This window comes from Rattus norvegicus, chromosome 8 (assembly GCF_036323735.1).
Source record: "Rattus norvegicus strain BN/NHsdMcwi chromosome 8, GRCr8, whole genome shotgun sequence".
Taxonomy (NCBI): Eukaryota; Metazoa; Chordata; class Mammalia; order Rodentia; family Muridae; genus Rattus; species Rattus norvegicus.
In genome coordinates, this window is record NC_086026.1 from 24547832 (window position 1) to 24561399 (window position 13568).

At 40.3% G+C, this 13568-nt stretch overlaps 1 protein-coding gene across 1 annotated transcript in view; it reads right to left on the bottom strand.

The window, feature by feature from the left end:
* The window catches only part of Muc16 (mucin 16, cell surface associated), a 203655-nt gene that overhangs the window by 106992 nt on the left and 83095 nt on the right, over nt 1-13568 (bottom strand). The window contains exons 15-23 of the mRNA XM_063266294.1: nt 11304-11428; nt 11031-11098; nt 9830-10008; nt 9691-9726; nt 8525-8649; nt 8375-8442; nt 7216-7388; nt 6102-6140; nt 5813-5875 (exon numbers count right to left, since the gene is read on the bottom strand). Of these exons, the coding sequence (XP_063122364.1) occupies nt 5813-5875; nt 6102-6140; nt 7216-7388; nt 8375-8442; nt 8525-8649; nt 9691-9726; nt 9830-10008; nt 11031-11098; nt 11304-11428 (876 nt within the window). The remainder of the gene's footprint in view (nt 1-5812; nt 5876-6101; nt 6141-7215; nt 7389-8374; nt 8443-8524; nt 8650-9690; nt 9727-9829; nt 10009-11030; nt 11099-11303; nt 11429-13568) is intronic.

The window sequence follows — 13568 nt, forward strand, 5'->3', positions numbered from 1 at the left end:
CATCAAAACAATCATCCACCATGATCAAGTAGGCTTCATCCCAGGCATGCAGGGATGGTTTAATATACGGAAAACCATCAACGTGATCCATCATATAAACAAACTGAAAGAACAGAACCACATGATCATTTCATTAGATGCTGAGAAAGCATTTGACAAAATTCAACACCCCTTCATGATAAAAGTCCTGGAAAGAATAGGAATTCAAGGCCCATACCTAAACATAGTAAAAGCCACATACAGCAAACCAGTTGCTAACATTAAACTAAATGGAGAGAAACTTGAAGCAATCCCAGTAAAATCAGGTACTAGACAAGGCTGCCCACTCTCTCCCTACTTATTCAATATAGTCCTTGAAGTTCTAGCCAGAGCAATCAGACAACAAAAGGAGATCAAAGGGATACAGATCGGAAAAGAAGAGGTCAAAATATCACTATTTGCAGATGACATGATAGTATATTTAAGTGATCCCAAAAGTTCCACCAGAGAACTACTAAAGCTGATAAACAACTTCAGCAAAGTGGCTGGGTATAAAATTAACTCAAATAAATCAGTTGCCTTCCTCTATACAAAAGAGAAACAAGCCGAGAAAGAAATTAGGGAAACGACACCCTTCATAATAGACCCAAATAATATAAAGTACCTCGGTGTGACTTTAACCAAGCAAGTAAAAGATCTGTACAATAAGAACTTCAAGACACTGAGGAAAGAAATTGAAGAAGACCTCAGAAGATGGAAAGATCTCCCATGCTCATGGATTGGCAGGATTAATATAGTAAAAATGGCCATTTTACCAAAAGCAATCTACAGATTCAATGCAATCCCCATCAAAATACCAATCCAATTCTTCAAAGAGTTAGACAGAACAATTTGCAAATTCATCTGGAATAACAAAAAACCCAGGATAGCTAAAGCTATCCTCAACAATAAAAGGACTTCAGGGGGAATCACTATCCCTGAACTCAAGCAGTATTACAGAGCAATAGTGATAAAAACTGCATGGTATTGGTACAGAGACAGACAGATAGACCAATGGAATAGAATTGAAGACCCAGAAATGAACCCACACACCTATGGTCACTTGATTTTTGACAAAGGAGCCAAAACCATCCAATGGAAAAAAGATAGCATTTTCAGCAAATGGTGCTGGTTCAACTGGAGGTCAACATGTAGAAGAATGCAGATCGATCCATGCTTATCACCCTGTACAAAGCTTAAGTCCAAGTGGATCAAGGACCTCCACATCAAACCAGATACACTCAAACTAATAGAAGAAAAACTAGGGAAGCATCTGGAACACATGGGCACTGGAAAAAATTTCCTGAACAAAACACCAATGGCTCATGCTCTAAGATCAAGAATCGACAAATGGGATCTCATAAAACTGCAAAGCTTCTGTAAGGCAAAGGACACTGTGGTTAGGACAAAACGGCAACCAACAGATTGGGAAAAGATCTTTACCAATCCTACAACAGATAGAGGCCTTATATCCAAAATATACAAAGAACTCAAGAAGTTAGACCGCAGGGAAACAAATAACCCTATTAAAAAATGGGGTTCAGAGCTAAACAAAGAATTCACAGCTGAGGAATGCCGAATGGCTGAGAAACACCTAAAGAAATGTTCAACATCTTTAGTCATAAGGGAAATGCAAATCAAAACAACCCTGAGATTTCACCTCACACCAGTGCGATTGGCTAAGATCAAAAACTCAGGTGACAGCAGATGCTGGTGAGGATGTGGAGAAAGAGGAACACTCCTCCATTGTTGGTGGGATTGCAGACTGGTAAAACCATTCTGGAAATCAGTCTGGAGGTTCCTCAGAAAATTGGACATTGAACTGCCTGAGGATCCAGCTATACCTCTCTTGGGCATATACCCAAAAGATGCCTCAACATATAAAAGAGACACGTGCTCCACTATGTTCATCGCAGCCTTATTTATAATAGCCAGAAAATGGAAAGAACCCAGATGCCCTTCAACAGAGGAATGGATACAGAAAATGCGGTACATCTACACAATGGAATATTACTCAGCTATCAAAAACAACGAGTTTATGAAATTCGTAGGCAAATGGTTGGAACTGGAAAATATCATCCTGAGTGAGCTAACCCAATCACAGAAAGACATACATGGTATGCACTCATTGATAAGTGGCTATTAGCCCAAATGCTTGAATTACCCTAGATCCCTAGAACAAACGAAACTCAAGACGGATGATCAAAATGTGAATGCTTCACTCCTTCTTTAAATGAGGAAAAAGAATACCCTTGGCAGCGAAGGGAGAGGCAAAGATTAAAACAGAGACTGAAGGAACACCCATTCAGAGCCTGCCCCACATGTGGCCCATACATATACAGCCACCCAATTAGACAAAATGAATGAAGCAAAGAAGTGCAGACCGACAGGAGCCGGATGTAGATCGCTCCTGAGAGACACAGCCAGAATACAGCAAATATAGAGGCGAATGCCAGCAGCAAACCACTGAACTGAGAATAGGTCCCCTATTGAAGGAATCAGAGAAAGAACTGGAAGAGCTTGAAGGGGCTCGAGACCCCAAAAGTACAACAATGCCAAGCAACCAGAGCTTCCAGGGACTAAGCCACTACCTAAAGACTATACATGGACTGACCCTGGACTCTGACCCCATAGGTAGCAATGAATATCCTAGTAAGAGCACCAGTGGAAGGGGAAGCCCTGGGTCCTGCTAAGACTGAACCCCCAGTGAACTAGTCTATGGGGGGAGGGCGGCAATGGGGGGAGGGTTGGGAGGGGAACACCCATAAGGAAGGGGAGGGGGGAGGGGCATGTTTGCCCGGAAACCGGGAAAGGGAATAACACTCGAAATGTATATAAGAAATACTCAAGTTAATAAAAAAAAAGAAAAAAAAAACAACATCACTGACCATTTAGCAACCAGAAATAACCTGATTACATGAAACCCCCTTTTCTGTGATCTATAAGAAAGGATCCTTGCTCTACCTCATGTGTCTGATCTCTCTTTAGAGCCATCAATAAGCTTTCTATCCATGGGAATATTTAGCCTTCTAATGAATCTCTTATCTGAAATTACATTCTTCCTCAGTGTTGTCCTTGAACTTAAAACTCTAGCACATTCAGTGACGTTAAACAAGATAGATAAGTTGAAGATGTTGTCTGTTTAGAATACTCAGCAGTGCCAATATGAAAAGGATGGGAATGGGATTCTGAACCTCAGCTGAAGTAGCGATAGTCCCTGCTCCAAAACTTTGAGATGACCCTACATTCCTCAGATCTATAAATATTATACTTTGTTCTCATTGTTCCTGTTGAAGAGTAGGGGTCTGTGGAGATGGTTTCATCAATCCAGTTCTTGTCTCACAAACATGAGGACCTTATTTCAGATCCTCATTACCTATGTAAAAAGCTGGATACGGGGCTACACTACACAACTGTGAAGTCAATACAAGATAGATAGAGATGGCGGGATCTTGGAAGCTTGTTGGCCAGAAAATAGCGGTGATGGTTTATATATTCTTGGTCCAGGGACTAGTACTATTTAGAGGTGTAGCCTTGTTGGAGGAAGTGTGCCACTATGGCCTTTAAGACCCTCATCCTGTAGAACTCTTAGTTCCTCCTGTACCATGTATGCCTGGACACAGCAATGTTCCTACCCTGATGATAACGGACTGAATCTCTAAACCTGTAAGCTAGCCCCAATTAAATATTGTCCTAATAACAGTTGCCTTGGTCATGGTGACTGTTTACAGCAGTAAAACCCTAAGACAATAGACAATCAGAATTGATGAGCTACAGGTTACTTAAAAGCATTATGACAAAAAATGAGGTAGTCAGCTGTTGAGAATGACACTCGTCATTGATCTTTGCATCCACATGTACGGGCATGGATGTACAAGTATCTATGCACAACACAGCTCAAAAACAACAAAAACAATAACAACAACAACCTCTTTGTCTCTGTCTATCTCTGTGTCTCTGTCTCTGTATCTCTGTCTCTGTCTCTGTCTCTCTCTCTCTCTCTCTCTCTCTCTCTCTCTCTCTCTCTAAGAATCTGGAGAGCCAGACTGATTCAGGTCTTTCTCAGGGTCCTTTTCCTGAGAAGACAAAAGAAATTTTAGTTCTATGACCTAAATATGAATTTATAAACCCCATTTCTCTCCATGTAAGGACCAGGCCTGGTTTTTGGAAAGAAGGTCATAGGCACCAGCTCCTGGAACAGACCAAAAAAGTCTAGAAACAAGGTCATAAAACCTTGTCCCAAAGAACAGTCTGTGGGGAAACATCTTATCTCAGAATGGGCCACCTATGCTGGGCAGCCCTATGGTTAAATGTTGATGACAAAGGAATATAGACCCCTGACCACTTGTGACCTCCTAGCACCCCCTAATGAAATTTTAGGTTACCAGTCTTTCTAGAGAGTTCATTTCCCATAAGAAGGACTTCCTGCTTTTGTTTGGGGCTGTCATTTCAAACAAAGATTGACCCCTGCTTTCTGGTTATTTCTTCAGAATAAATTGTATTTGTCTTTCATAATATCTGAGTCTGGAGTATTCCTTCAAGGATTTTTGGACCCTTACAGTCCTTGTTCAGGAACAGACTTAGTGAGCACATTCTGACTCTAGAATATAGGCTCTAGACTATACTGAACAGTCACCAGGACAGAAAGGGAAAAAGGGACTAAGGGTTCAGTTCATATAGGTGACATTAGGGTAGGACCTGTAGGTATATGGAAGAGTTTCTCTCTCTTTACTTTCTAATGACCTGAAGAGTAAGGATAAGGGTCATGAAGAGTAAGGAGGAGTTAAGGTTGTAATTCTGGGGGATCTGTTTCATCTATCTGGGCTGTGATTATCACCTAACACAGCTGTATCTGAGGTATTCTGTGCTCTCTTTGCCAACATTGCCTGATGTAGCTCTCTTCTTGGTCATCCCCCACTACCTCCTGGAGGCAGTATATATGATCTTGTACTTCTTAAAATAATGTGCTTGTCATAATTTGTTAGCTTATTCAAAATCTCTTGGTCTTAGTATTGTTTTGTTTTATTTCTTGCTTTCTTTATTTCCCATTCCTTTTTTATTGAATATTTTATTTATTTAATTTTCAAATATTATCCCCTTTCCTGACTTCCCCTCTGGGAATCCCCTATTCCGTCCTCCCTCCCCCTGCTTCTATAAGGGTGCTCCTCCACCCATCTACTCCTGCTTCCCATCTCTGGCATTTTCCTACATTGGGGTATTGAGCTTTCCCATTCCTGTTCCTTTCTTTCAACATGTCACTATTTGGAACCCTCATATCTGCCAGAGGATACAGGTTTAATTTATAGCACCCATATCTGGTGGCTCATAAATGTCTACAACTCCAACCATAGGGTCTTAGATACTTTCTTCTGGACTCTGTGGCCAGCCATGGATGCATAGTACACACACACACACACACACACACACACACACACACACACACACACACACACATTAAAATTAATCCAAACCAGGGACTTGGGCCTGTTACTTAAGTGTTTACTACTGAACTACAAACAGTAGAATTAAATGAGTGACAATTTGAGTCTTAGTATGAAGTTTTAAATAAATATGTCATGTGGTAGTTGAGAAAAAGGTGGCCCTCAGAATAAATATATTGTCCAAGATTGAGATGGCTGGAGATTGGAGGATGGCCAATCTCTGGCTCTTGTGAAATTCAAAGTACTGGAAACACCCATGAACACTCTGAGTTCTCTCAATTATCTCCAAAGTCCTGCCTTTGAAATTGAAGGTGTTGGTTTCCTAGAAGGAGATGGAGAGCGAAGGCACCTACCTGTAGAGAAGATAGGTTTTGCAGTGGATGTCTCAGTGAAAAACATAGAGGAGGTCACTGGAGCTGAGGAGAAATGGATTGGAGTGAAAAATTCTATTTGAGGTAACATCAATGAAACAAGAGAGCATCTTTGCTCTTCAAATTGGGTCATATGATGGGGGTATGTAAGAGTCCAGCTTTTAATTTATTTATTTTTTCTTCTTCGTGAGCTTGGATTCAGTAGGGGATAGATCAACTACTGTTCCCATAGGGTGTGGCAAACACAACCATCAGCCTCTTAAGTACTCACTGTTGAGAGTGGAATCAGAGGTTCTCACATATGTAAAACCTACAATGAGAACAGGAAAGAATAAGGATGTGAGGACAGACATGTTTTTCATATAGTTTAGGCCCACCAGCTACACCTCAAGGGGAGACTTCAAGTTTATACAGGAAAATACTTAGCATCATCAAGAGAACCACCTCTGGTCTTCTGAACTTTTAGTTTACTTGGAATACCAGACAACACTCAAATTTCTGCCACATATATTTCACGCACTGTTCTTTTTGATGGGGAGGATGGTGAAGGATCCAACCATTGTTTGAGACAGAATCTTTGATTTCTTTGTGATAGAATCTTATTTTGTAGCCAAGCAGGCTTTAACTTTTCTCTGTAACTCAGGCTGAGCACAAACTTGCAGAAACTCTTGAATCTCATCTTTGAAATACCATGATTGCAAACAGTGGCAATCATACTTGGTAAATCATTTTTATTTTTCTATCTGCTTCTTCTCCTAATATATCCTACTCTATTCTTTCCCTTTTCTCTTTTTTTTATTCTTATAGTACTAGAGCTCTAACTAAGAGTTCTGCACATACCAGGCAAACTTAGGAATTATAGGCATCATGAGCCACTACTCCAAGCTCAGTATAAATTTCAGATTAAAGCTCCTGCTGGCACTAAGGCTCAGAGAACAAGGCCAGACATGTAGCAAGCAAGAAAGATGTGGTTTAGCTCCACAGAGATATGAGTTATACTTTTATGGAATTATATACTGCAAATTCAGGATTCGAGGGAGCTGGAATCATCATTTTGACGACAGACTGAATTAGACTTTTAGTTCTAGGCAACATAGCAAGTTGTAACTCAAAGTAAAAATAACAAACACAACTACAAACACACCCAGACTTGAACCACTTTTGATGCACCATTAGTATCGAGCAGAGATGGTCTTTTTTGTGAGGAAAGCAAGGCCTCTCTTGGTTAGGCACATATTCAAATAATTCCTTGAGGTCCTATCTGAGCAGCTGGTTGCTTAGGTTTAAGATGATATATAGGAAGGATCTTATGATAAAGCAGAATACCCACTTGTCTTAGAATAACATTCTCATCTTCAGATTATAATTCTTAAGGGGATGCTCACCATTGATGTACAGACTGTTCTTTTCTAAAGTGAAGGATCCTAGTTTAGTGACACTCTGAGTGTTATGATTCAGTTCCCAGTATAGCTTCTCTCTGTCCAGCTGAAGGCCCAAGGTATCAGAATGGAGAGTACAAACAGCATCCACTCCAGTGGCTGTTTCCTCTTTCTCAGGTCTAGCAAGGAAAACAGACAGAGATTATGAAATGGCAATTTCCAAGGTAGGGGGGTCCTTAAGGGAGAAGAGAAGTGGGATTCTTGATGAAGAATTATTGGCTTCTGTCCAGAAGACACAGTGCACAAGAGAGCCTACATTCTTGAGGGGGAAAAAAGGACACAGCTCTAAGCATGTCAGTATTTGTGCTATTTTTAACATAAACATCTAAAATATAATTTCACCATGGCCTAACAAAAGAAATCTAACAATAAGGGTAGAAAAAAAAAGAATCTTAAAGTAAGGTTTAAAAAAACTCAACAATGTCGACTGTCTTAACATGCATTCAACCATTGATTGATGCCGGATATATTTCTCCTCATCTCTAGGGCTTATCTTCATGTGTGAACATAGTCAACATTTTCTGATCTGTGATGGCCTGATTTAAATGTCGACTGGCACAAATTGGCATTGCCTAGGAAAAGTCTTAATGAGGAATTTTCTGATCAGTTTGTCAGCCATTCTGTGAGAAATACTCTTGATTGTTAATTAAGGTAGGAAGACACAGACCTCTGTTGATGGCACCCATTCTGAGTTTGTAAAATTGAAGAAAGCTAGTAGGCATCAGACAGATAGGTACATTAACTTTCCTCTAATAATGACTGTGGGTATGAAATGACTACTTCTCTGAAACTTTTAAATATAACTTTCCCACAGGTTATACTGTAATATAGAATTCTATGCCAAAAAATATTTCTTATGCCTATTATTTTTTGTCAGAGTATTTTATCTTAGCAACAGAAGAGAAATTATAACAAAACATAACAGGAAGTGCTCAATAGAATACCATTGTCTCCTGTAAAAAAAAAGTCTACGTTTTTCCTTCTGAAAGGAAAAGGAGTAGAGAGGGGTTGGTGATCACCTGCCTCTAGAACTCTAGCAGCAAGATGCTAGCAGTTAGCTCCTGTTGATGTTCTTTATGCCCTCTATATCTTCTGGTCTTCTTACCTTAGTGAGATCAGTCTGCAGCCAGAATAAAGATGTCCAATACTGCTATTCTTGAATATGGGCTTGAGCTGTTGATACAAGGGATAAAGAGCTAAGGGCCAAAGGACACCAAAGTGAGATGACTCAGGGTGAGCCAGAGAGATTTCTTACCAGGCGATTCAAGATCCTCTCTGTGTTGTTGAATATTTCAGATCCTTGAGATCCCATGCCCTCTGTATGGTGCAGGTTGGTTATAGTGAAATTGAGGGTGAAGTGAAGCAGAGATGGGCTTGTAGCTGTAACAGAGAAGAGAAGTGTGAAGTATAATATATTTTGGAATCTGGGATGACTATAGTGCAAGGGATAATTGCATTTAGCTTCCATAACCAGGCTTCTCAACAACTTCTTCTTCTTCTTCTTCTTCTTCTTCTTCTTCTTCTTCTTCTTCTTCTTCTTCTTCTTCTTCTTCTTCTTTTTTTTTTTTTTTACAAAACAAAAACTCTAAATAACCAAACAGCTCTTATTTGCCTTTCTCTAACCTGTAGGAAGTTTTCCCTAACCTGGAAGCTACTGAAGGTAAGTGCATGTTCCTAACATTCATTTTAATGTCTAAGCAGGCACATGTACTGCATTGCATGCAAATGCCAGAAGACAACATCTGGTTTCATTCTTTTCACAAATTATTTTAGTTTTTTCACCTGAGTTTTAAGACATGTTTACCACATACATGCCTGGTGCTCAGGAAGACCAGAAAATGGCAAATGAAATCCTGAGACTGTAGTTACAGATGTTTGTGAGCTACTATGTAGGTACCTGGAATTGAACACAGGTTCTCTAGAAGAACAGTTAGTGCTCTTAACTGCTGATTCACTTACCCAGTCACTCAGGTATTATTCTTCAATCACTGTCCACTTCATGTTTTAAGTCCAAGGTATAACTGCCCAGTTGAGTGTTATCATTGGTTAGTTTGTTTAGTTACTAGTACAACTACTTTGTGTCCATCCAAGGTCATAGGACCTGTACACACCCAATTAGGTTAGTGTGGATGATCAAGAAACCCCAGGATCCTACTGTCTATTCCTTCTAGAACTTGTATTACAAATATTTACTGTGTATTTACTGTGATGTCCAGTTTTTTACACAACTACTAGGTTTCAAACTCTGCACCCATTTCAAGAATTTTACTGAGCTGTGCCTCAAACAAGACTGAAGGATTTTTAGAGCATAGGTTTCTGTTTACCTCTAAAAAGAGAGAGGCTTAAAGAAAGAAATACAGATATTTCATGGGCCTGGGGCTTACAGCATAGGAGATATTTATTGAGCCTCAGAATACTCACGTGTAGCTGTGCTGGACAGGATCTGTTGTGTATAACCTAAGGAGAAAAGAAAAGAGTGAGAATGGAGCAGGGTGAAGAAGTAGGGACTAAGAGGGGAGACAGTATGCTCTTCACAAGAGCAAAAATTGCCACTGCTCACCATTGATGTAAAGGCTGTTCTTGTCTAAGGTGTAAGGGCCCAGCTGAGTGACATCATTGGTCAGATTGCTCAATTCCCGGAATACCCGTTCATTGTCCAGCCCAGGTGCGGTTGGGTCTGCATGGTAAGTGCAGATGGCATCTACTCCTGTGGCTGTTGCTGTTCCATCTCTCCCAGGTCTGAGAAGAACAGAGGAGAAGAAGGATGCCTAGGAAGCATCTTAAGGTGATACACAGGGAGGAAGCAGCGAGAGGAGAGGAGATGACAGCTGTGGAGCTGACACACAAGGCCTATATTCTCTAAGTGTCCTGACTTCCAGTAGTCTGTGAGTCTCAGCAGACATGGAATAATACTTTTTATTGACTGCAAGACATTAGTGTACACTCTCATGGTGTGAGGAATAGGGGGTACATTTTGAAGAGAGTTGTGGATTTGGGAATTAAAGCAAAGACCAGAGACAGCAATGTCTGTGCTTATTAACTTTAACTGTCAACTTGAATCACCTGTAAACAAAGTTTTAATGAGGGATTATCTACACTGGGCCAACCTGTTTCCCCATGTGTCCACATGCCTTTGGCGAATGACCTTAATGAAGGTAATTAATATGGGACCCCTTAGCCTACTGTGATTAGCACCAGATTCTACACTAGGGGTTCTGAAGTGTACAAGAATAGAGAAGTCAGTCTGAGTACTAGTGAGAGGGCATTCCTAATTTTATTTCTCTCTATTCCTACATGTTGGTATGATGTGAATGTCTCAATCATTAGCTACTCTGACTTCCCTGAAATTAAATATAATCTGTTCCTTGAGATGTAAAGCTAAAATAAACCATTTTCCCTCTAAGTTGCTTAGTCAGAGAATGTATCACAGTGTTAAAAATGAATGCTAATGTATCAATATTATAAAAGCAATCCTAGGCACAAACTTAAAAACTCCATGGAAATTTCCTTTATTTCACAATGAGGGAATGAGGGTGTGAATTCAGAACGGACAAGCAGGAAAAGTTGAAATCAACCTGATGGTCTGCAGGCTGTGGGGGCAACTGAAGTGGAACTTGTATGAGTAGGTGACAACTTGGGTGCTGAGTCTAGCACTCCTGGATTTACATAAGGGTAATGAACATAGAAGAGAAAAGGAAGAAAGGTACCATTTGGATCTGGGACACACTGAGGATCTCTGGCTTGTTTGTGTTAGGACTTACCTGAGCAATGCCAGTTTGCAGTCAGAATATAGGAGGCCGATACTGGTTTTATTGAACAAAGGCCGAAGCTATGGGGAAGAGGGAGAAGGCTGTCAATACAAGGACTAAGGAATACAGACTCTGTTTGAGGTGTCTGAAGGTAGCACTGGTAAGCAAAGCTGGAATCTATGGAATAAGGTTGAGGGTTGTGTGGCCTTATTGCAGGGTGTGGCCTAAGCTGATAGTTGTGACTCCCATCATTGTAAATCTGCATTTACTGGACACAGCTCTTACCAGTCTTTGTAGAATTCTCTCAGTGGCATTGTACTTCCAGGATCCAGGGTAATTCATACCCTCCTCATACTTGAGGTTGGTGATGGTGAAGTTGATGGTGAAAGGAACCAGCGAAGAGCCTGGCCCTACAGTGGGGGTGGGAAAAAGACAGAATGAGCTGCTGGATCCTCTGGGAAATTCAGTACCCTCAAGCATTACAAAGTCTACCTCTAGAATTGTAGCTTTCTCAGGGAAGAAAGTAGATTTGGCATCACTTGTTATATATCAAGCATGAGTGGCATGTCTCTGTGGTGTTTACTACACCCTGGTACAGAGACTTATCACATCATACCCACTGTTGAGAAAATTCCAACATGAATCTGTATTTTCTGAGATTTTTTAAAATCAAATTTATTTTTCTGCGATCTGTGTACATATTCATTAAAAATTAAAATAAAAGTAAAATGTTCAGGTCTGTTTGTCTTTTTTTTAAAAAGGACTTAGAAAGTCACTTGCTGGGTGAGCTAAGTTTGATATTGAGGATACATACAACAGAAATGAAGAGTTAATTCTCATAGGTTGTCCTCTGATCTCAACAATCACATTATGATTCATGCACACACAAGCATGTCCCTGTACACAGGCACCAAGTAAAAATTAATTTGAAAAATATTTAAAGGCAGAGAGTGGATTAGCAGACTGTTCAGTCAATTAAATGAAGAATGAGGACCAGAATTTAATCCTGGAACCCATCTACCAAAAGTCAGGTGTGATGGTAAATACTTGTAAATCCAATGTTAGGGAGGTGGCAATAGGTAGATTTCTGTGGCCAGTTAGCTTCACCCAATTGGTGAGTTTCAGGCTAATGAGTTGTCTTTTCTCAAAAACAAACTGTGAATGGTGCCAGAGGATTAAGACTGAAGGAATGTGGCCTTCAGCATCAACAGGCATGTGTTCATACATTCATTCCAGCCTGCTTGCCCTCTCCCACCCTAAACACACAGGAGAAAAATTCTTTAAAGACATATATGTGTTATGCTTTGGTTATACTTGATTTGCATGTTTTTCTTAAATTGGAATCATTGACATGCTGGGAGATGGTATTGGAAGCTGATTTTATACATGTAAAATCTGATCCATGTGGAAATTAAAAAAAAAAAAAAAACACTCCAAAAATCACAGCCTGATGAAGCCTGGCCTTTGCAGCCTGAATCTTTTCTCCTTTACCGACTCCATGGGTACGCCCAGATCACAGTGGAACCTCAGTTTTACCGTAGTGGTCAGGGAAAGGTATAACCTAGGAAGTAAGGTGTTTGCTAGAATCCAGACTACACTGCTGTTTAGGAGAAGCTGACCTGAATCAGCTTATTTCCTACAATCATTGTAATGGAAATGACAAGCTCCCTAACAAAAGCCTGTCAGTGAATCTGTAAACCTGCAATAGACTCCTAAGGTTCCTGCATTCCCAGAGTATTTCATGACCTTCCAGGAAGGTCAGAGATATCAGGATGTCACAGTCCAAGATATTTAGAACACTACCAGTGGCGACCTTACTGTGCTTATACTTGGTGTACCTGAAACTAGGTGTGTCCTTCATCCTTACTTCCACCACATCCTAAGAGTCACACATTCCATCCATGAAATAGAAGGTCCCTCTTTCCTTTTCTTAGTAAGCAGAGATAGCCTGCTGACCACCTTGGAATCAGAGACAGTCTGCTGACTATTTGGTTTCAGACCTCAGGGCAAGAGACTGATTATATATATAATCTCAAAGCAGACTTTTCCCAGAATTCCTCAGTCCCTACTTGATATACCCTGTCCCCATTCCTGAACTTTCTAGCTTATGGGCTGGGCAATCCTGCCCCCAGATGCTCTTCCCTATATAATCCAGACATTTTGATCTCCCATTTCTCTTTCTCTGTTTCCTCTCTCTCCCACTCTCCTTTTCTAGTCCCCTTTCTGTGTGTTCTTTCTTGCTTTCTCTCTTACCCTTCACCTGTCTCTTCTGTCCCTTGGGTACTTCTTTGGCCTTGGTCCTTGGGGAGAGTCTCCTGACCAAGAGCAGCTTCCCAATAAATCTGTGTTTATACATGTATTTTAATCTTGCTAGAATTTACTCATTTCACTAGCAGAGAAATAACTTATCACTTACTACTTAATAACCTGAATAATCCTGATTACATGAAACAGACTTATGAGATCTATAAGGAAGGATCCTTACTCTGCTTCATGTGCCTGATTTCTTCTCAGAATATAGTGTCTGTCCATGTGATTAAATAGACTTCT